We start from the raw sequence: 22238 nt of genomic DNA, 5'->3' as shown, positions 1-22238 counted from the left end.
AACTATATAATAGTAGTTTTTTTCAACAGCCATTTAACAAGTTTACAAATATTTTGTTACAAATTTACTGAGAGTAATGAAATGAAAATCATGGATTATTATGTTTCTTGGTCTCTAGAATGAATGGGGAAAAAAGCTGGATTTTGATCTTGATCACAAAGTCCGTGTACACAAATCAGTTGTTTCTTGTTCTCTTCCTTGTGTTGGATATTATTGTAGTTATTAATAGAAATTCATTTTTTGGTGTTTGTTGGTTTTAGTAACAATGTAAACTTCCACAGAACCAGTAAAATGTTCAGATGATCAGGAATGATGTTTGTTTCATTATGATTTGAATAAATTCAGTCAAACAACCAGACAGAATTGCTAACATTACTTAAGGTCAAAACAATAGGATGTAATTAGACTTTAATCATTTCTTTGTATACTATTGCAGTAGTTAGGAAAAAAAAATCACCATTATCCTGATGTTAATGATAATAAAACAATGTAAAATCTCCATGGTTTTGTATGAAAACCCTGATTATTTTTAGCTCATTTCTCAGTCTCTCTAAGGCAGCAGTGGGGAATGTCTGGCCCAAATTCTATAAAAGCCCAAGAAGTCATTTGGTGTAACCAAGCCAAGGTATTGCAGGTGGGACTCAAAATTCATTAAATCAGGGAGCTTTTTTCATAACAACATACATTTATATGAAGTGAATGATGTTATAAATATCCAAATGGCCCTTGGCAGAAGAAATGTTCCCCATCCATGCTCTAAGGCATAGATGGCGAACCTATGACACGTGTGTCAGAGGTGACACGCGAACTCATTTTTTTGGTTGATTTTTCTTTGTTAAATGGCATTTAAATATATAAAATAAATATCAAAAATATAAATCTTTGTTTTACTACAGTTGCAAATATCAAAAAATTTCTATATGTGACACGGCACCAGAGTTAAGTTAGAGTTTTTCAAAATGCTGACACGCCGAGCTCAAAAGGTTCGCCATCACTGCTCTAAGGCATATCTCTCATCCTTGTGGTCCAAGATGATGGTTCATGTTTAAGCTTCCACGTTTCTAATTCAGCCAGCAGATTGGAGAAAGATGTGAAGAAGAAAGGAGGCATTGTCAGGCTCCAACCAAGTTTTAAATAAAATTCTAGGAAGGCATTATAGAATATGTCCTAACTTAGTCCCTTGCTAATCTTACCTCCAAGATGAGCAGAGAAATGTAATCTTTATTTGGAGTGGCAACATGCATGGCTAATATTGTTCAGTCTGTTACTGTGAAGGAAGAGGAGAATGGGTGTTGAGGATTCTAGATGTCTTTGCATCCATCCTTATCACTCTACAAAAACTACATTCCCAAAAACAACAAATGAATGCCATCATGCTGTATGAGGGACTTGGCATTCAGAAGGGATAAAGGGAGAATGGCTAGAAGGTGATAAGCTATAGGACCCTGGAGAGAAGAGGTGATCTTTACAATTTCTTTAAATGTGAGGTTTCAATGAGAAGTAGTCTAAAGATGATGTATTTGTTTTCTAGGGCTACTATAATAAAGTGCTGAGAGCAATAAAATGAAAATCACGGATTATAATTTAAGTGGCTTAAAACAAGTTATTTATTCTTTCACAGTTCAAGAGGCCAGTAGTCCAATAGCAAGGTAGAAGGAGGGTCTTGCTCCCTCTGAGACTCAGGGTGGAATCTGTCTTTGCCTTTTCCTTGCTTCTGGTGATGGCCATTAATTCTTGGCATTCTTAGATTGTAGCTGCATCACCCCCATCTTTGCTTCTGTGGCCTCATGGCTTTCTCCCTAAGTATTCACATTGTGTTTTGCTCTTCTTAGAATGACATGAATCAGATTGGATTAGGGCCCGCCCTAATATCATCATTTAACTTGATTACATCTGCAAAGGCCCTATTTCAAAATAAGGTCACATTCACAAGTACCAGGGGTTAGGACTTCTATAAATCCTCTAGAGGGACCCAATTCCACTATTAAAAGAGTACTTCCAGAAAACGTACTGTTTGGTGAGTTTTAGAAATCCAAGCAAGAGAAGGTTGTGTTTTGTTTTCATAATGTGCTTATAATGTGATTAAAGGTCTACATTACTTTTTGAATTTTGGATCTAACTTTTGTTATTTTAAATGTGTCGATAGGCAAAAGCAGGCTTTAAGGTGGCCCTAATTATTAAAATATACACACCTAGAATTTTTTTCTTTTTGTACTAAATCCCTTTCCATTGAACACCACATAGGATCATGACTACTTTGTCATATCTGTGTACATGGCACACAAATATGTGTATGACATGATAACCAGGTTCTGTTTCCAGTGTCTTCAAAGTTTACACTTTATATCTTGCCTTAAATTTTGTATATCTATATCTATCTATATATCTATCTATATATCTATCTATATATCTATCTATATCTATATCTATATCTATATCTATATCTATATCGATCTCTATCTCTAACTATCTATCTATCTATCTATCTATCTATCTATCTATCTATCTATCTATCATCTATCTAAAAAGCCTAAGTGACTGAATGACTGTTTGACCGGTCGCTATGTTGTGCCCTGAACACCAGGGGGCAGATGCTCAACATAGGAGCTGCCCCTTGGTGGTCAGTGTGCTCCCACAGTGGGAACGCCACTCAGCTGACCAAAGGGCACCAGACGCAGGGCTCATGGCTGGAGAATGCTGCTGCAGCAGCTCGGGCCTCTCCCAAACAGGACTGACTGGGCGCGAGCGGGGCCAGCATGAGTGGGAGCAACAGGCAGGAGTGGCAGGCGGTGTTGGACCACTGGTTTTGGCACAGTCCCGTAGGCCACACCGAGGGACCCCACCGGTTCACGAATCTGTGCACCACGCCTCTAGTATTATGTAACTTACTCAAGGAATATTTATTCACTATCTATTTTTTAAACTTTATATATTATTATTATAAGATCCATACTAGAGTTTTCAGTTCATTAAAGATTCAAATCGGCACACTCAATGGTATAGATTTTGTTCAGGCAAGTATATAAGCCATGAGAACTAAAGCCATCACTAAAACTCTGACTTCTAGAGGACAGAAAAGATATCAACACACACACAACCAAAAAGCACACGTTTATACACTCATGTGCTCACATTTGGACAGATTCAATAACCATGCCCCCAAATATGGCAAACAAAGATCACTTATTAACGGTCCATTATATCTCAGCACATTGATAAAAATATGTAGTAATGACCCTGTTTATATAAAAAGGTTAAATTTATTATACAATCTTTTTTGTAGTATATTCTTATAAATGTTTCATTCCAAGTATTTATTATTTGTATTTTAAAAGGTAGTATTTTGAGGATTTAAAAACCCAAGTGTTAATTATGTAAAAATTATATTCAGCTTATTTTGCAATAGGGAATATCATAGCCCATGGTCACAGATAATAGTGTGGTGAAGGCCTGGGAGGGGTGGGTTGGGGTTGGAGTGGGTCAATGGAAAAAAAAAAAGGAGACATCTATAATACTTTCAACAATAAACATAAATTAAAATTGAAAAAAAAGTTATTTTCATCATCTTTTGATTTTCATTTATTTTCATATGTAGAATGAACCCTGATAGAAAATAGGGTGAATTATAAGTCCAAAAGAAATTCTTGTTTAAATGAAATTAAATGTACTTACATGCTTTATGTGCTCATTAGAAGTGTGATTATTTAAATTTATCTCCTTGCTATGTGTTTCTATAGAACCTATGGCTTCTTACTCTCTGTCATTAACACATGCAACTTATGAATGAAAATATGTAATATTACTTATATGTGGAATAAAAGAAAGCCGATTCATAAAAACAGAAAGAAGAATGGTGGTTTCCAGGGGCTTTGGGGCAGGGGATGTGGGGTATATGTTAGAGTATACACTTCAGTTATAAGATGAATCTGTTCTGGGCATCTAATGAGCAGCATGGTGATTATAAATAACAATATCATATTATCTACTTGAAAGTTGCTAATAGTAAATTTTAAATGTTCTCACCACAAAAAAGGTATAGTAACTGTGTGCGGTGATGGGGGTATTAGCAGGCTATTGATAATAAATTTGCAAATATCTATAAATGTATCAAATCAACATGCTGTACATGTTATACTTACACAATGTTATATCTCAATAAGGCTGGAAAAATAAAAGTACAGATATCAGTGTATGGGTTATGGGTCTTAATGACATTTTAATATTTTAATTGGGGGCATTGTGGTAGTGTGTGGAATACAGAGTTGAGGGAGATGATATTGTACTTGTCATATGAAGGTTATATAACTCCCCGTGTATCTTCTTGTCTTGGCAGTGTGTGCAGGAACAGAGAATAAGCTGAGCTCTCTCTCTGACCTGGAGCAGCAGTATCGAGCCTTGCGCAAGTACTATGAGAACTGTGAGGTAGTCATGGGCAACCTGGAGATAACCAGCATCGAGCACAACCGGGACCTCTCCTTTATGCGGGTACAGTTATCTCCTATCTCTTCTTTGTGAGCAAATAGTGGTGTCGCAATGCATAGTGATAGATCAGCTTGCTTGTATCTGAAAGTAGTGCTCTTCTGGCCAGCAGGGACCATGTCTGTAGGCAGAGAGAAGAGATACCAAGACACACCCAGAGAGAGAACAAGAATACTAGAAGCACTGCCACGGTGATTGGCACTCTGAGTTTAGAGCAGTTACTGTTGCCCTAAGACTGATCAAGATTCTGCCAGGGTGTAGTGCATGCCATCTAGCAAGTCTGTCTTTGTTCTGAATTGTAGGAGAGAGGAAAACTAGGAGAGTCACGGGACTAATCAGATATGAATTGGTAACTTTAGGTAGTAATATCCTTTCCCACCCCTTTCTCTTTCATGTTGGAAATTTTAGATTATTTTATATTACTGTAATGAGACGATGCTGATTTTCAATCATTCTCCATAAGACATAGCATTTGCATTGCTTTTCCAGTGCTGGTAATAGACAGACACTATTTCATACTCACACATAGTTTCTCTTCTAAGGATAGATCTTTTAAAGAAAGCAGATAAAGCTGTAACTCAAATACTGTATGATGCTGATTGGCTTACTGTCACCTAAGACCTCAGCTTCATTAGCATGGTTTCTTACAGTAAAATCAGGGATGGTACATGACAATAATGAGTTTCAAGTTGCAACAAGTAACCTCGCTTTTGCCTACCCCTTAGCTGTTTTCAGTAAGGATGGGCAGCCAGTCAGCTTTAATATAAAATTCTGAAATATTTCCATTTCAGCCTACATCAAAGCATCTGACTAGAATTAAATCCAACTGCATAGGGGGGTGGTTTTATATTTGTGTGTTTGTTTCCCTTATCCTCCTTGCTCACATTTATATCTATGCCTGGGCTAAGCTTTATGCTGCATAGCATGATTTAGCAAAACCCTATCTTGGAGAATTTATATTTAAAAGAAAATAGGTAATTTACAAAATATTTCATTCCTTTGGGTTGGAAAATGATGTATTGAATAGTTTGTGTAAACACCAGCTATCACTGCCTATCTGTGACTGTTTTTAGCTCATTAAATACCAGAGGGAATGACTTGTGTGGGAGAGATTTTGTTGGAGAGATGGAAAGAAAGCAGGATGAGAAAGGTTGTCATATTTCAGAGTCATTAAAAATAGGAAAGGAAACCACCATTTAAATGAAAGATCTGTGGCATAATAAGGTGGGTCCACATGTATTATATTCTCACACTTACATAAAAGATAATGTAGATAATGTAAGTGCAACATTTTCTAATACAGCATGTCTCTTTCAGCTGTGTACACATTTTGATTGGGAGAACAAGCCTGAATTTAAATTTTTCCCAAATAGCTTTGTGAGATAAATAAGTGGTACATTCATAACTCCGTTAAATGGCTGGCAAGGAAATAAGATTCCTATTTCAAGTATCTGCATTCTCTTACTAATTACTCATTGAGCACAATAGTCACCAATTGGAACAGATGTCAAGAAAGGACTATGAAGATTAACATTCAAAATCCTTAGAACTAATCTTCATTATGTTCAAAGAAACTTCACCTAAAAGAAATATATCAGTCAGGTAAACAGCATGAGAGTAGATGGGGTATTCCAATTTATATGTAATTCCTCTTTTTTTGTCGGAATTTCATGTACAACTACATTTGTGCTGAAGTAGAACATATTTGCTGTATTTAGATGACAAAATTTTAGCTAGGTGCGATGGAGAATATTAAAAAGGAAGTAGAGAGAATACTATTTAAATATGTCTGTTGGGCCAAAGCAGACATTCTGAGTTAAATGGAACTTTCAAAGCTTTGATAGTTTCTGAAAGTTGTTCCTAAGACTGTTAGACAAATACATATGCAATTTTGTATGTATGTATTTACAGCTGGTTTTTAAATAGAAACTTGTTTATTTTTTGTACTAAATCTAATCATAGAACTTGTGTTACATTTGAAAAAGCTATGCAATTTAAACTTATCCTAGGGAAATATATTTTTCCTCAGAGGTTAAATACCATTTCATCTTGTTATGCCCAGATTTCAAGATCCCCAAGAAACCACATCAGGGAGCCAGCCAATCCGATGCAAAAGCATAAGAATCTGTATTTCAAGCTAGCTTGAGCTCCCCGTCCACCAGACTCACCGACACAATGGCAAGCCAAGTGGCCGAGAGACAGAACCCCGCGTAGAGATGGATTTTAAAGGGGGGGGGGGGGGGGTTGGAGTAAGGGGAGGAGAAAGGACTGTGATCTGCCAATTGGCCAGGCGCAAGTCGATGTCTTGTTCCTGGGTGTGGCTAGCAGAGTCTTAGACTTCTGGGAAGAAGCTCTTTGCCAAGCACGTGGCCAAGGTAAGATGGAGGACGTAGCCTTTACCCTGGGGCAAGATGGAGGGCCTAGCCCTTACCCTGGGGCAAGGTGGAGGGTCTAGCCCTCACCCTTTCAATCTGAAAATATACATTGATTAAAAATTCTGATGCTCTTCAGCAATCCTACATGATAAACCAAAGGATGAAATGTTGCCCAGTCAGTGTGGATCAGTGGTTGAGCGTAAATCAGGAGGTCATGGTTGGATTCCTGGTCAGGGCACATGCCAGGGTTGGGGGCTCAATCCCCAGTGTGGAGTGTGCAAGAGGTAGCCTGTTGGGGTCCAGCCCCAGCAGGTCCAGGGGTTCCCCAAGGTGTGGATGGAGTCGGCAAAGAAGGAATGACATGGAGACAGCGTTCAGTTTATCAGCATAGCGAGGTTCTCCCTTTCATTGTCCTGTTACATCTATATTTATACTATTTGATCCCATAAGCATGCCTCTATAATTACATCATGGTATGTCCTTGTTTCTTATCTGACCTTTGCCAAAAATCCTGTCTCTATCTAGTTCTATTGATTTTAATCTTGTCTAGGTTAATCTCTGTGTTCCATTACAAGGGCTATTCCAAGGTCACTGCTCTACTGATAAACTACAAGGAAGTGACTGAAGGAGATTATCCTACCCAGTAAAGGTTATGTCCTCCCAGCCTCACTGCTTGCCTTCCCTGGGACTGCCCTGTGTCGGTGGATCTCCAGGGGTATAGGCTTTGGTGCTTTCCCTGGTGGGCAGACCCCTGGGGATGTGGGCCCAACAAGTCCCAAATTTATTGCCAATAGTCTTAGTCCAAGTTCTTCATAAGTAGTACATGGTATTTCTGTAACACTAGGGGGATTTACTGATTTATTCTCTTCCTTAGTCCTACTAATCCCTAACCTGGGGAAACAACCTTTCTTGGGGAGGTGGTCCTGCTTAAAACACATAGCGCTAAGAGGGGGAGCAAACATATGCCATATATGCCAGGTCTCTTGAAACATAAGACGTGCAGATGTTTCTACCCTGCAGTGACTGTGTCAAGCAGCAAGGGTGGACCGGCTTCCGGCAGTAGCTAATCAATGATTCTCATCAATGTTTCCCTCTCTTTAATCAATAAAAACAGTCCAGCCAGTGGTGCTCAGTGGTTGAGCATCAACCCATGAACCTAGAACCAGGAGATCTAGGTTCATTCCCAGTCAGGGCACATGTCTGAGTTGCAGGCTCAATCCCCAATGTGGGATGTGCTAGAGGCAGCTGATCAATGATTCTCTCAGCATTGATGCTTCTATCTCTCTTTCCCTCTCCCATCCTGTCTCTGAAATTGATAACAATAAAAAAATTAAATGTCTATATTATTGATTTGGTAGTTATATAAATATATTTTAAAAGGCCTTTATTCTTAACCATTGAAATGAAATATTAAAGTGTATTCAACAATTTCTCTTTTATTAAAAATATATAACAAATTTAGTAGTACCTACAAAATATGTACATCTATTAGAAAATAAATATTTGAGGAAGCATTGGATAGGATAGTTATAAGAAATATATCAATATAATTTATAATTTTAACATATATAAATATACATGCATGCAATATAAATATAAATTAGTGACCATATATACTTATATATGTAAATATTAATTAGCTACATTTTTCTAGGATTAAGTCAAATTATTATAACCATATATGTTTCTAGGAGAATATTAATAAAAGTAAAATTGCTTAATAGAAGTTTTTTAAGTCCCTAAATTGTAATGCACTTCCAGAAAACAATGCCCTTGTTGCAAATGTACTTAAATTAGAAATGAATTTATTAGGATACTGAACAGATGCAAAGTGTTCCTTTATACCTCTGGGGGTTGTATTATTTAAATTTGGCTTAAATGTTGAGTATAATGATTTTATAGGCTTTCATTAACCTTAATTAGAGAAAAATGCAGGTAACAAGCCCACTTCACTCCAAGATTCTTAGATATTCTGACCTGGGGAATTGGGTATATAATGGTTATTTCTTCACCTCTTTTATATTTAAGTAGCAAAGACTTTGGTTCCAAGAGAGAGAATAAATGATAAGAGACTAAATAGAAGCATTTGGACAATGGGATACTATTTACTTCTAAAATCCACATACTGGAATATAATTAAATAAAACCTTTCATAAAAATCATACTTATGTACATTTTATTAGCTTTATTTTTCTGTCTTAAATGAAACATCTTATTTTCTTTTAAAAAAGGAGAGACAAACTTGACAAACAGTTTTATATAAGATCAAATCAGTTTTAAAGGTCTCTCTTTAATCATAAAGAGTATAATTTAAAGTTCAAGAGTGGAAAAATAGAATGTGAAATCTGTTGCATTTAGAAACACTGCAATTATTTATCCTGATCCCTAATTTGAACCCACTTAACTATGAAATATTTTATTTAAATATATAATGAGAGTGATAAAAATTAAGATATTTGTTTTAGTAAATATAAGCATCTTTGAAATCATTTCTTTTAAATTTCTACATGGAAATCAAAATATCTACTTGAATGTTGAAGTAAACTCTCTTATTAATTCAGTGCCATACTTGTTTCTGAAAATTAAAGTTTTTATCATGGTTCGTTGAACCTTAGTAAAATCTGGCTTTATTAACGCTATTGTTTTTTTTCCTTCCTTCTTTGACTCCCAAAGCAGTCACTATTGAGCAAGGTTCTGATGACTTCACAATGCATTTTTACAAAGCTTTTTATAGGTTCAGCTTTTGGGTGGTAGTGATTTTGCATTTTCAGAGAGGTGAAATTGCAAGCAAATACTTGGTTGTTTATTAAGAGGCGATCAATAGCTAAAAAAAAAAAAAAAAAAAAAAATACAGATGCTCTACCTAATGAGTGAGGTTTGTTTCAATAATCTAAAAGACATTATCACATGGAAGCATTGGGAAGCATTCACCCTAGAATCAATGAGAGATGAATAAAGCATTGAGAAGAGTCCTTTAAGGAAAACAGGAAAGTACAAGCAAATATGAACTACATGCTAGATTAAATGTCTTTCTTAAAACTTTTCCTCAGAGTACAATGGCCAAAATTTTTACTGTGCCTCACTGATTTCCTCCCATTATTACATTGGTAGCACCCTGTGTTGGACTGTGAGATATATTTTGCATTTTTATCAGTTTATATAAACGATGTGCAAAGTAAATGAGAATAACCGTTCAGTCAACTTTGGTTCTTTGATGAGCTGGGTTAAGTGGGTTTCTCCCAGTGAATCTTGTTATACAGAAACTGAAGTCCCTGTAATAAGAAACAATATTTACAGGCATTTTTAGAGTTACACCTTTTGGGTTCTCATGGACTAATACCAAAACATACTATTTGTTGAGATAGGTGCAAGACACTGTGCTGGTTTTATGCTTAATTCAGCCTATATCTAAAGAAATTGAATCAAAAATTAATAATTTTCCAAAACAAAATGCACCTGGCTCAGATGGATTCCTTGATGAATCCTACCAAACATTTAAGGAAGAAATTACATGAATTTTCTACAATACCTTTCAAAGTATAGAAGCAGAGGGAATACTTCCCAACTCATTCTATAATACTCTAATACCAAAACAAGACAAAGATATTACAAGAAAGCTACAGACCATTTTTTCATGAACATAGATGTCAACAATTGTCAACAATATATTAGCAAGTCAAAAACAAAAATAGTATGAAAAGATTTATACATCATAACCAAGTAGGATTTATCACAGGTATGGAAGGCTGGTTCTGCATCTGAAATTCAATTAATGTAATCTATCACATTAACAGACTAAAAAAGACAATAAAAATGATTATATCAATAGATTCAGAAAAAGCATTTGACAAAATGTAACACCCATTCATGGCAAAATCTATTAGTAAACAAGGAATACTGAGGAACTTCCTCAACCTGTTACTCCCCATGAAGGTGGTTGTGGGGAAGATGTTAGCATTCATGGGGTCAGCAATCCAATATCCTTCCTAAGGAAGTAGAGCCACACCTTAACTAATGTGATGCAAATAAAGAAGAATAAGGTAAAAGGAAAGAAGTCGAGTCCTTTACAAAGGGATAGGCCAGGTTAATGATTAGAAGAAAAGAAAAACAGGCAATAAAAGTCTGAGGCCTGGGTGGATTTTGGTGACCTGAGAGGAAGCCTAGAGCCGTGGTTGACAAACTATGGCTTGCGAGCCACATGCAGCTCTTTGGCCCCTTGAGTGTGGCTCTTCCTAAGCTTTAGGAGTACCCTAATTAAGTTAATAACAATGTACCTACCTATATAGTTTAAGTTTAAAAAATTTGGCTCTCAAAAGAAATTTCAATCGTTGTACTGTTGATATTTGGTTCTGTTGACTGAGTTTACCGATCACTGGCCTAGAGTATGGGAAAGTGCTAATAAAGAAAGCATGTGTCAGAGGAACTCCATGGTGCTGCCCAAATGGCTCAGGTTTTTCATCTTTTGAGTGGGATAACTTCACCTCAAAAACCTTTGACTTCTCTATTCATGATTTATAAGGCACCTTTTGCCTCAGTGTCTTCAATTTGTCTTTTGCTCTACAATTTGTCTTTTTAATTAAGCAATTCTCACCGATTCTCACCATCCCTGTGAAATCATAGGATGATTTCATTTTTCTGATGAGGGCACTGAGGCCCAGAGAGGTTAACAGACTTGCCCAGGGTCATGCATCAGGGGCTGGACGAACTTTAACTCAGAACATTCTGAAAAGACTCACTGAAGAACTTACAATAAAGTGTAAGTTTACAGCTAATTAAGCCAATTAATGTCCTCTACATCTTCATTATAGGATTCATATTGTATCTGTGGCCAACTGAAAGAGAAACCTCACAATAAATTGCTGCAATATGTTTTCAAACAGAAACAAATGTGGTCTGTATTGATGTTGAGTTGTTGAATCATGTCTTGCGTAACCGCCTTCCCTCACCCCCAAATATATGCGTACAATAATCATGAGTCCTGCTAGCATGAATGCAGCTACAATGATAGTCTAATTGAGGGATTTTCAACTGGTGTGCTACAAGAATTTTTAAATCATGCAATACCTGACTAAACTGACCTCTTTTTCCTTAGATTGTCAAATAAAAAAATAACAACAGCCAACACAACAATAGCCATGGGGTGTGAATGAATCAAAATTATATCTTTTTTTTTGGCAAATAGGGAAAATATATGTTTTTGTGTGCCACAGAATTTTAGTGATTAGTTTATGTGTGCCATGAGATGAAAAGGGTTGAAAATCACTGGTCTAATTCATTAGTTAGTAAAACCACTCAGCACATATTTAACATCTTTTTTCAGACCACATTTGGATAAAGACCCTATATTTAAGGACTGGCTTAGATTGTGTCTCTAATAGGCAATTGGGACAATATGTTTCCAGAAAGGTCTCTCTCCAAAGGAACTGTTGAAAGAAGTGGGTGTGTTGATCCTGGAGAGGAGAGTACTAAAGCGAGCACAGTAATTGTTTTCAGATATTTGAAGGGCTCTCATAGAAAAGGGAGTGGACTAGTTTTGAGTTGTTCCAGAAGACAGAATTAGGCAGAAGTTAAAAAGAGTCAGAGTTTGGCTTAAAATAAAAAATTTGCTAACAATTAGAGCATTCTACCAATATAATGGGGTGCCTTGTTATATGAGGAAAAGGGACAGGAACTCTTAATTGAACACCTTTTATTTTCTAGGCTCTGGCCATTGGCATCATAGAACACAAGAAAGAAAAGATGAATTTAAAGAGCCTGGCACATTTAGGCACCCAGTTAATGTTGGTTAGTTGGTTAGTTAGTTAGTTAGTTAGTTCTCTTGCCTTCCATAAGTGTTTCCTATATATATTCACAATGATCCAATGACATTGTCACAGTTATCAACATTTTGCAGAGGAGGACAATGTCTGTCAAAGTCAAAGAGCAAAAAAGGGGGTGTAGCTAGGTCTTGAATCCAGATCTCTGTACCTCCAAACCTCATATCCATTGTCAATATCACTGCCTTTTCTTCATACAGTTCAACGCTATTTCCACTGCCCATACTCAATCAAGGGTGATCAACAAAGGAGGAGCAGGATTTTATGCATTTGGCAGAAAATTGGTAGAAAACTTCTAAAGTCTTTTTTATTCTTTAGGACTCTTCCATTTTCCAGGAGAATGTCCCTACTACCCCAGCAGATACTCTGTGCTATTCAGTTATATTTGCACTTCTCAAAAGGCAGATAATAATATCTCTAACCTCCCAATGATGGATTTAGCAAGGTACCTGGTTTTAGCCAATACATTTCTAGAATCACAGCTTTATCCAAAAACTCCCCCTGATTTTTCCCATTATAACTTTATTCATGTATGACATTTCTTACCCAGGTTGCATCAAACAGGCATTTGGAGAATATTGAGTTATGGTATACCCATGGTTGGCGAACTGTGTCTCGCAAGCCACATGTGGCTCTTTGGCCCCTTCAGTGTGGCTCTTCCTAAGCCTTAGGAGTACCCTAATTAAGTTAATAACAATGTACCTACCTATATAGTTTAAGTTTAAAAAATTTGGCTCTCAAAAGTAATTTCAATCGTTGTACTGTTGATATTTGGCTCTATTGACTAATGAGTTTGCCGACCACTGGAGACAATTCTAGCATGGCCCCTGAACACACTGCTTATGTTTCATTCTTTAAAACTTCATTCCTTGGGTCTTGAGTGCTTTTTACTTCTCAGAGTATTTTATTAAAATGTTAATATGCTTTGGTGGTTTGCCTTGGGAGGGTTAAAACTTATTAACCACCATCTCAACTATTAGATTTTCTTTTGACTGAAGCTACTTGACATTTCACTGATCTTTCTTGACTAACAGTTTTGCTTATTGAATGATGTCACAGAGAGAATCTCAATCTTCTCCCTGAGCTGCTTTTTGGGTCCCCTTCATATGAGTCTCATGTTACTCTTGCCCTTGCTTTCTCTTTATTCTTTCCTGCCTAAAACATTCGCATTCATGATTCATTTCTGCACAGTGCTTATTTCAAAAAAGTTCATGGGAAAATAGGAAACCTAGATTCTAAACTCTTCAACTAATGGTGTGATACAGTGTAAATTATTTAACTCTCCGAGTTTTCAGTTCTTCTTTTATAAAATGAAAATATTAGGTTAGGATGGAATTTTACAGCTTTAGTCAATATTAAACTCCCTTTATAATTTTTCTTTGCTACCCATATGAAACTGTACTCCTCTTTTAATTTTTTATTGTCACAGACATAAATAAATATACTTTGAGGTTAAGTTCATGATTACTACCAAAAATGAAACTCCAATATCTGCAACATAAATATAAAACAATAAAACATTAATGTGAAGGAAAAGCATGGCTGCCAAAGACTCTGAGCCTCAGGCTTTCTCTCTCTCTTCTTTAGAAAAGGAGAATGGCCAGAGTTAGAGAGTTGTTAAAGATATAGAGACTCCACACTGAGACTTTCTCTTTGATGTAATCAGAAGTAAAAACATCCATACAATATGATGCAGTACTGCTTAATGTACTCTATGTGCCTGGAATTGTCTTGTTTACCACCCTTTGGGAAACACTGGACTCATTTGTCTGCAGTAGTCTTAAATCCCAGAGACCACGACGTGGCAAACTAATTTATCATATGATTCTAACAGGTAGACATGATAGATTTTTCTTATGAATTTTAAGTTTTATGGAATTCTGAAGGAGATATTTGGGGACCAGTGGAATTTACAGAAGTCTTCTAATCTTATTTCTTAAATAGTTTCCCAATGAATGGCTCCAGTTCCCACTTATTTTGAGAAATGATACCTTTTAGAGAAAAAGGATTTCAGTGTCTGATAAATTCTATTGATTTGACCTTAAACAAATTTGAAGGTTTATTAGAAAAGCAGATCCCTGCAATTAAAACATGCAAACTTCCAAGATTTTGGTCAGCAGCTCTGAGTTGGTGGGCTTTGTTGGCTGGACATTTGGGTCATGGTGGTGAAACGCTTCTCCAACAATTCACTACTGCATCCCCCACAGTCAGTGGGGATGTACCTGCACAAGCCTCAGGCAGGGACCTCAGTGCACAGTTTGAACTTGGGGACACTCTCCACCCACACTGGTCTTTAGCAACCAGTGTTAGAAGAATATGTGAACACTTTGTTTGGTTGAAAACTCCAGGGATTACAGAACAAATTGCTCACATATCAAGCTATTTTGAATCTTTCTTCCTTGGACAAGAGCTCGAGGAAGGCAAAGAGAAAGAGACTGGGCACCAGCATCTTGTATTCCATGACCTAAGCAGGATTACATAGTTTTGTAAGTTGATGGTCAGATTCAAGCTCTGGGAATTAGTCATCCCTTCTATTAGTGTTAATAGCTTGATAATTTCATACTGCAATACCACAAAACTATGACAATGTCTCACTTTAAATGTGCTTGCCAAATCCAATAATATAATAGGATAATAAAGATACATGTATATTCATCATTAGTAATCTCTAATTTAGACACATTTAATAAACTAAAATTTTCAACTCTCATGGCAGAGATATATGTCATCCAGCCTATGAGTCTGTCAGCTTTTAGGGAAGAAAATGTCATTTAAAGTTTACATCAAACAAAAGCAAAATAACCAAAGGAAAATGAGGAGACTCTCTATTCTTTACTGTTTTCTCAGTTTATTAAATAAAAATGGAAATTTTTAAAAATTTTAATCGTGTCTCAAACATAGATCATTACAAATCTATAGGGCTAAACAATTATTATCTATACATGCTTCCATATGCATGTACTGTATTATATTTTTATAACAAACAGATATAATGAATTTCAGGTGAAACTGCTAATTTTAGGTTTTATTTTCAAAATCATAAAATATATCCCATGGAAACATACTCCAAATTAGGTTAACTTTGAACAATATATCCTGTTATGTGCCAGATACTGTGTTAGATGCTAGGGGCACCAGGATGAACAGGATCAATTCTTTGAACTTGAGAGCTCAAAATGCAAGGGGAGAAACAAAAATCAAATTCTCACAATGTGAAACAATATTGATCATATAGAGGTGAGAACGAAATGCCTGGGCAGCGTGAAATAGGGATAGGAATGATCCACAAATCTGAACTGATGTAATAAATGATGGTATAGTTCACGCGTTGATTTCTACTTCAATGGAATCACTCTTTTAAAACTGTTTTGATTGACTAATTCCTTCCCAGTTCTTAAGAACCACTCAGCACTGAAAAATGAACCATGAATTGCCTTTAAGAATGATTACATGGCTCTGTGTTGTGTTATAAAGGAAAACAACATATATTTAACCACTGTGCTATTTCAAACTATAAAACATATTCACAAATGACACCAAATTTATAATACGTCATAGGTCTTTAACTTTTGGACAGTTTCCCTTTGAAATCATGTATAGTTATTATATCCAAAATGGTAATGTTTTTTTCATGTAAGAAGTAGAAGAGCTACATTGTAAGAAAAAAGTCAAACACCAAATTGTGCTTGATAGGAAAGGCAGCCTTACCTCTCTCTATCTAATAAGCACTCTCCTTCCTTATGCAACTTAAAAACAATTTAAAATTTGGTATATACCCACTCAGAAGTATTATGTTTTTATCACAAAAGAGAAAAGTCAAAATGCAGTTATGCTATAACTGTTAAATATGCACAGATATTTGTGGACTTAATAAATAAAAAAGAATATAACATATTTCATTTATAACATATCAATTGCATATTTAAGAGATACTTTTGATATATGATTTTGAAATCACACATTATCACCATTAATTCTACCTGTTTCTTTCTACTTATTTAAAGATAGGCACGAAAAAGCTTTAAGTTACATATGCAACTGGTAGTATTGACTTATATTATATTCATTGCAGAGTGCTGGCTTAGAAGGTGCAGAAAGAATTCTCAAAACCAGTGCCCTTGCAGCTTAACTGAAAGTGAAGAATAGTGGACCGAACACATCCAAGGCAGAAGTAGCAGAATGTGTAAAGCCTCAAGGCCAGAAGAAGCTAGTTAGTTGTAAATAACCAAAAGGAATTAAATATTCAGTGTTGATCAATTTCTGGAAGAGAAAGGGCCTAGCACCCTCTACCTGTAATGTACTGAAATGGATGGGTGGGTGGATGGATGGATGGATGGATGGATGGATGGATGGAGAGGCAGACATAACAGTGATGTACATTCACAGAGTATAGAAGTAGAGAGGAACAAAAACTGAAGTGGAAATATTGGTTCGTTCATTGCAGAAGTCTAAGCACAGGAAAGTAGTGGCTTGGATAATGGAAGTCTTTGTCATTTGAAAGGAGTGGACAGATTTGAAACATGGTTAGTAGATAGAATTCATAGTAATTGCTGTCAAGTATGGATTTCTGTGGTTGAGAATGAAGAATAAAATAGAAGGACAATTTGGTGGAAGAGGTTCCACTGATGCTGAGTTAAAGTACATGGCAGAGATCTGTAGGTCAACTTAGGAAATGCTATATTTGAGAAATAGGAAATGTTATACTTTCTTAGAAAGATTATAAAAAGGAGGTTTTTGGTATTATCCCTTAAGATTTTCATATCATGCCTAATGGCATGCCCTTCTGCACAGGGCTATCAGTAAATGTTTATTAATTGCCTAAACAATCCCATGATGTAAACATAAGAGAAACAAGAGGAAAACCCTCCTTTTGAAAAAGACTATTTTTGTAATAGACTAAATTATCCCTACATATAATAAAATAAAATAAATTACACCACCAAAATTTTTTTTGAAGTTATCAACACCTTAAAGTAAAAAAAGATGAGTGAAATAAAATGGTTAAATTTTTATTCAATTTATTAAAATCTAAAATAATTTCATTTTAGAAGCAAATTGATTGGATTTTCATTAGTACAAATGAAAACCTTTGAAAAATAGATGAGTTTCCAAAAAGGAAAAAGATTCAAATACCAAAATTAGATGAAATAAAATTATGATAATGGCCTTAGCCAGTTTGGATCAGTGGATAGAGCATCGACATGTGGGTCCAAGGTTCCATTCTGGTCAAGGGCACATGCCCAGGTTGTGGGCTTGATCCCCAGTAGGGAGCATGCAGGAGGTAGCCAATCAGTGATTCTCTCTCATCATTGATGTTTCTATCTCTCTCTCCCTCTCCCTTGCTCTCTGAAATTAATATATATATATATATATATATATATATATATATATATATATATTAAAGTCTCTCCTTTAAAAAAATTATGAAAATGATCCATAGTAAAGAGCAAAGATACATTTTTGGAGAAATCCAGAATTAATAAAACAAGTTTATCTGACCTGGTCTTTTTCTATTTCCAAATCTATTTTCTCCAAGAAGGCTAGGAATAGAGCAGGGAGTTCAGAATTCTATACAATTAATTTGAGCAGGATATTATCATATACTGAAAAAACTAATCTGGAACAAATACTGAAGGAAACGGAGAATTGTATGATAAAAAAATAAAAATGTGAGGTAAACTTTCCCCTTCAAAAGGGTAGCAATGGGAACCATAGGAGTGTGGTGAGCATAGAACAAAGCGAAGCCACAAAATAAGCTACTAGGAGAGGAAGCTATTTACACAGGAAGATATTTTTGTAATTGACACAATCATATTTATGAAAGACCACCTAGTAAAATTTTATGGGGATAAATTAAATGAGAAATATGGACAATGAGGGGTCTGTTATAACAAATTTCTAACAATTTTCATTTGCCATATAACATTTTCAGTTCCAGTGGAGAGAAGCCTTTTCAACTTTCTATGTTTCTAACTTTAATTCTTAAAGCTCTGAGCTAATTAGGATATGGCTCCTGTAGGTATAGCCTGATTATTTCTGTGGTATGAATATTGCACTGCTAATTTTACATAACCTAATACTTTGTCCCTCAAGAAGGTAGAAATCTTTAACCTAAAAGAATGGAAGAGAAATATTTTACTCTAAAGAAAAGTTTTGTCTTTTCTAAATTAAAAGTAAATTAATGTAAAATATGTTTTTATCTTGACACAGATGTATAGCACATTTCAGAGTTGCCATTTGTAATCTTATTCCTAAATTGATTCCTTCAATCATTGTATTTGGAGTGCTTACTAGGTCCCACAGATTATGATAATCTTTTTTTTTGTACATTGCATATCTGTTTATTAATGCCATTAATGAAAACTCATAAGTTAGCACTCCATATTTAAATTTCATATGTGGAAAAATGCTTATTCCCTAACAGATTCACCAATCAAGGGCTGGTCCCTTGGCTCGACCCAAGTCTAGATAAACAGTCATTAAAAATTGACTAACCTACACAGCTCATACACAACGCTAAAATGTCAGCAGATTTTGCAATAAGATGATTAGCAATGCAAATGTAGCTACTTACCTATGGCTTACAATAAGCAGAACAAACAAAAACCCATGTCTTTGGAGAATAGCAGCCCTCCAGAACTTTGCTTTAATAACTCTAAAGGGTTCAAGACCCAGTTATCTAAATGCTTAAAAGGTTCTTCACATTTGATCAGGGTTTTTCTTTTCTGCAAAGCCTTCCCCACACCCACTCAAACAAAATGATTCTTCTTCCTTTCACTCCCACTGCTCCCAGTATCCACGTCAGTAATTTCATTTATGACAACATATTGTAGCTATATGTTTACTTGGCTGTTCTCTTGAGGTTGTGGATTGTGAAGTGTGACTTACATATATTTGTATCCTGCAACTTAGCTTCTTGCCTAGCACATAGTGAGCATTTGTGGTTTGTGAAATTGATTTACTCTAATTGTGTAAAAAGAGCACGCCTGTACATATTTATATGAGCACACTTGTAGGAAGGTAACTATCAATGAGAATGACAAAGTAAGGTGGTACCACCCCAAAAATTTATAAGACCAATGAAAAATAATATTTGTTTTCTGTATCAAGTACAGTGAAAAGGGAGAGAAGTTTGGCTTCAAAACTTAGAGCAGCATCTTTGGCTCAGCACTAGGGATGGAAACCTACTTAGCTCTTTGTCCCCCACCCATTCTTCATCACCTTACCCTCCACATTTAGATGCAGCTTTCTTTTGCAGTATATGCTGGTGTCTATAATTGAGGTCAGGATAAAGTCCATCGATGTAACAAATCATTAGCTGCAAACAGTCACCCTGTCAATTAGATCTATTGCAGGCTGTCGATTTATCCTAAGGTTCAAAAATAACACACACACACACACACACACACACACACACACACACACACACTGAACAGGAACCTAATGTTCAGCAAGGACTGTAAGACCATTGATAAACAATCCCTTGCCAGCAGTTCATTTCAATATGGAAATAATCACCCTATCTCAATGAAGCAGCTGTTTTAAATCTAGAGCATATCTATCATTTATCTTCTCACCTGCATGCATAGGTTTGATAAAGGTGGCTATCTGTGTGATCAGTGTTATCTTTAAAATAGAATTAGCAGGCTTCAGATAACTCACTAACTGTAGATAGCCCTTTCTAATCCCCACATTCCCCAATACTGATAACTTCATGGCAGGGGGGAAATAGGAAGAGGGGAATTTAAAGAATGCAATTAGATAAAGTCATCCTGAAAAAAAAAATCTCCTATGTAAAGGTATATAGAGCGGACTTCTGAAATAGACTAGTTGAATTATAAATTGGCATTGTCCTAGAGCTAAACTAAAGCTTTCAGATAAGGTAGAGCTTATAAGAAAGAAAGGACAATGTATTTTTATACCTCAAGAGAAATCACCATTTCAGAGCCATGCATGTTACATGTGGATTGGAGATGTGTCATTAATTGTGCCTTGCTACCTAGGCCATCAAATTAAAACTATGGCAAGGCATACCTGGACTGTATGAAGGCACACTTATCACAGTGCACTGCAGCTATTGTAAATAGAGAAGGGTAGCTATTATTTTACTGCTGAGGAGAAAGTCTTGATGGATACCTTTTTATTCTTATAATTGTTTGTGTAATTAGATAGCATATTACTTGCTCTTTAATACCGTAAACTGTAAATTACATTATTATACCTCAGAGGAATTTCATGACTCAGAATTTCTTTGAGCAGTGGCCTCTTAATATGCATATTCAAATGCCTAAGTATGTGCAGGCAGTTACATGAGTAGCACAGATGTTAGAAAGTGATTTCCTGCCCCTCCCTGGGTATGTCTGTTATTCCATGAATCATTTATGGATAAACCTAGGAGTCATTAATTGTGCATTCGAAAACTCATAGGATATAAATCTTATAAGAGTGAGTTTATTCAAATTCAAAGACTAATTTTTATATAAATGTTAACATTAATTCTATTGTATTGAATATCTTTTGGGTATATATATGCACATCACATTATAAAACAATCCTATATAATAAAAAGGCTAATATGCAAATTGACCAAATGGCAGAACGACTGGTCACTATGATGCTCACTGACCACCAGGGGGCAGACACTTAATGCAGGAGCTGCCCCCTGGTGGTCAGTACTCACTTACAGGGGAAGTGCCACTCAGCCAAAAGCTGGGTCACCGCTGGCAAGTGCAGCGGCAGTGGCGGGAGCCTCTCCCGCCTCCGTGGCAGTGCTAAGGATGTCTGACTGATGGCTTAGGCCTGTAGGGAACAGGCCTAAGCCATCAGTCAGACATCCCCCAAGGGCTCCCAGACTGTGAGAGGGCACAGGCTCGGGCCCTGCCGCCGAGTGCACAAATTTTGTGCACTGGGCCTCTAGCATTTTATAATATCCCTAAGACACTGGAAAACAAAATAAAAATCTATTTTTTTCAAGACATCTCCCAAGGGTCTGACAGGTCTTTAAAAACAAACACCCCATGTCCAATTGCCTATTAAATAATCCACTCTCATAAAAGAGGAGGTTTTCTTATTTTATTGAATGTATTAGGGTTACATCGGTTAATAAAAATCATATATGTTTCATGTATACAGTTCCACAGTACATCATCTGTATATTGTATTGTGTGCTTAACACCCCATGTCAAGTCTCCTTCCATCATCATTTATGCCCCCTTGACCCTCTCCTACCTCCCTTTACCACCCTTCCCTCTGGCAACGACCACACACCATCTGTGTGGAGATTTTCTTTCATTAAAGTTTGTCAAAGACTCAACTACCTACTTTTACATTGCAGCACATTGATAAGCCTTAGATACGCATCCTCTTTTCTCCCATTGGTGTTTCTTAAATTTAGTAAAGGACAGAAGGCAGCATTTCTCTTAGGTCTGGCCTGCATTGCCTTTCCCCCACAAATTGTCTCTATCCAAAATCTTTCTTTCTGAGCTGAAAGAAAAATCTCCCTTTAGATCCACAATAAGTGACTCAACTCCAGTGTCTCCAACTCAGAGATATCCTTTGTCTTCTTAAA

The 22238-nt window shown here is 36.1% G+C and overlaps 1 protein-coding gene across 4 annotated transcripts in view; it reads left to right on the top strand.

Moving 5' to 3' along the window:
- Positions 1-22238, top strand: part of ERBB4 (erb-b2 receptor tyrosine kinase 4) — a 901667-nt gene that overhangs the window by 346170 nt on the left and 533259 nt on the right. For all 4 annotated transcript variants that reach the window (XM_070422057.1, XM_070422055.1, XM_070422058.1 and 1 more), the window contains exon 2: positions 4334-4485. In XM_070422057.1, coding sequence (XP_070278158.1) covers positions 4334-4485 — 152 coding nt within the window. The remainder of the gene's footprint in view (positions 1-4333; positions 4486-22238) is intronic.

This window comes from Myotis yumanensis, unplaced genomic scaffold (genome assembly GCF_028538775.1).
Source record: "Myotis yumanensis isolate MYYU_CA2020_CCGP unplaced genomic scaffold, mMyoYum1.0.hap1 SCAF_8, whole genome shotgun sequence".
Taxonomy (NCBI): Eukaryota; Metazoa; Chordata; class Mammalia; order Chiroptera; family Vespertilionidae; genus Myotis; species Myotis yumanensis.
Note: the sequence above shows the minus strand (reverse complement) of the source record. Positions and strands in the feature narration are given on the sequence as shown.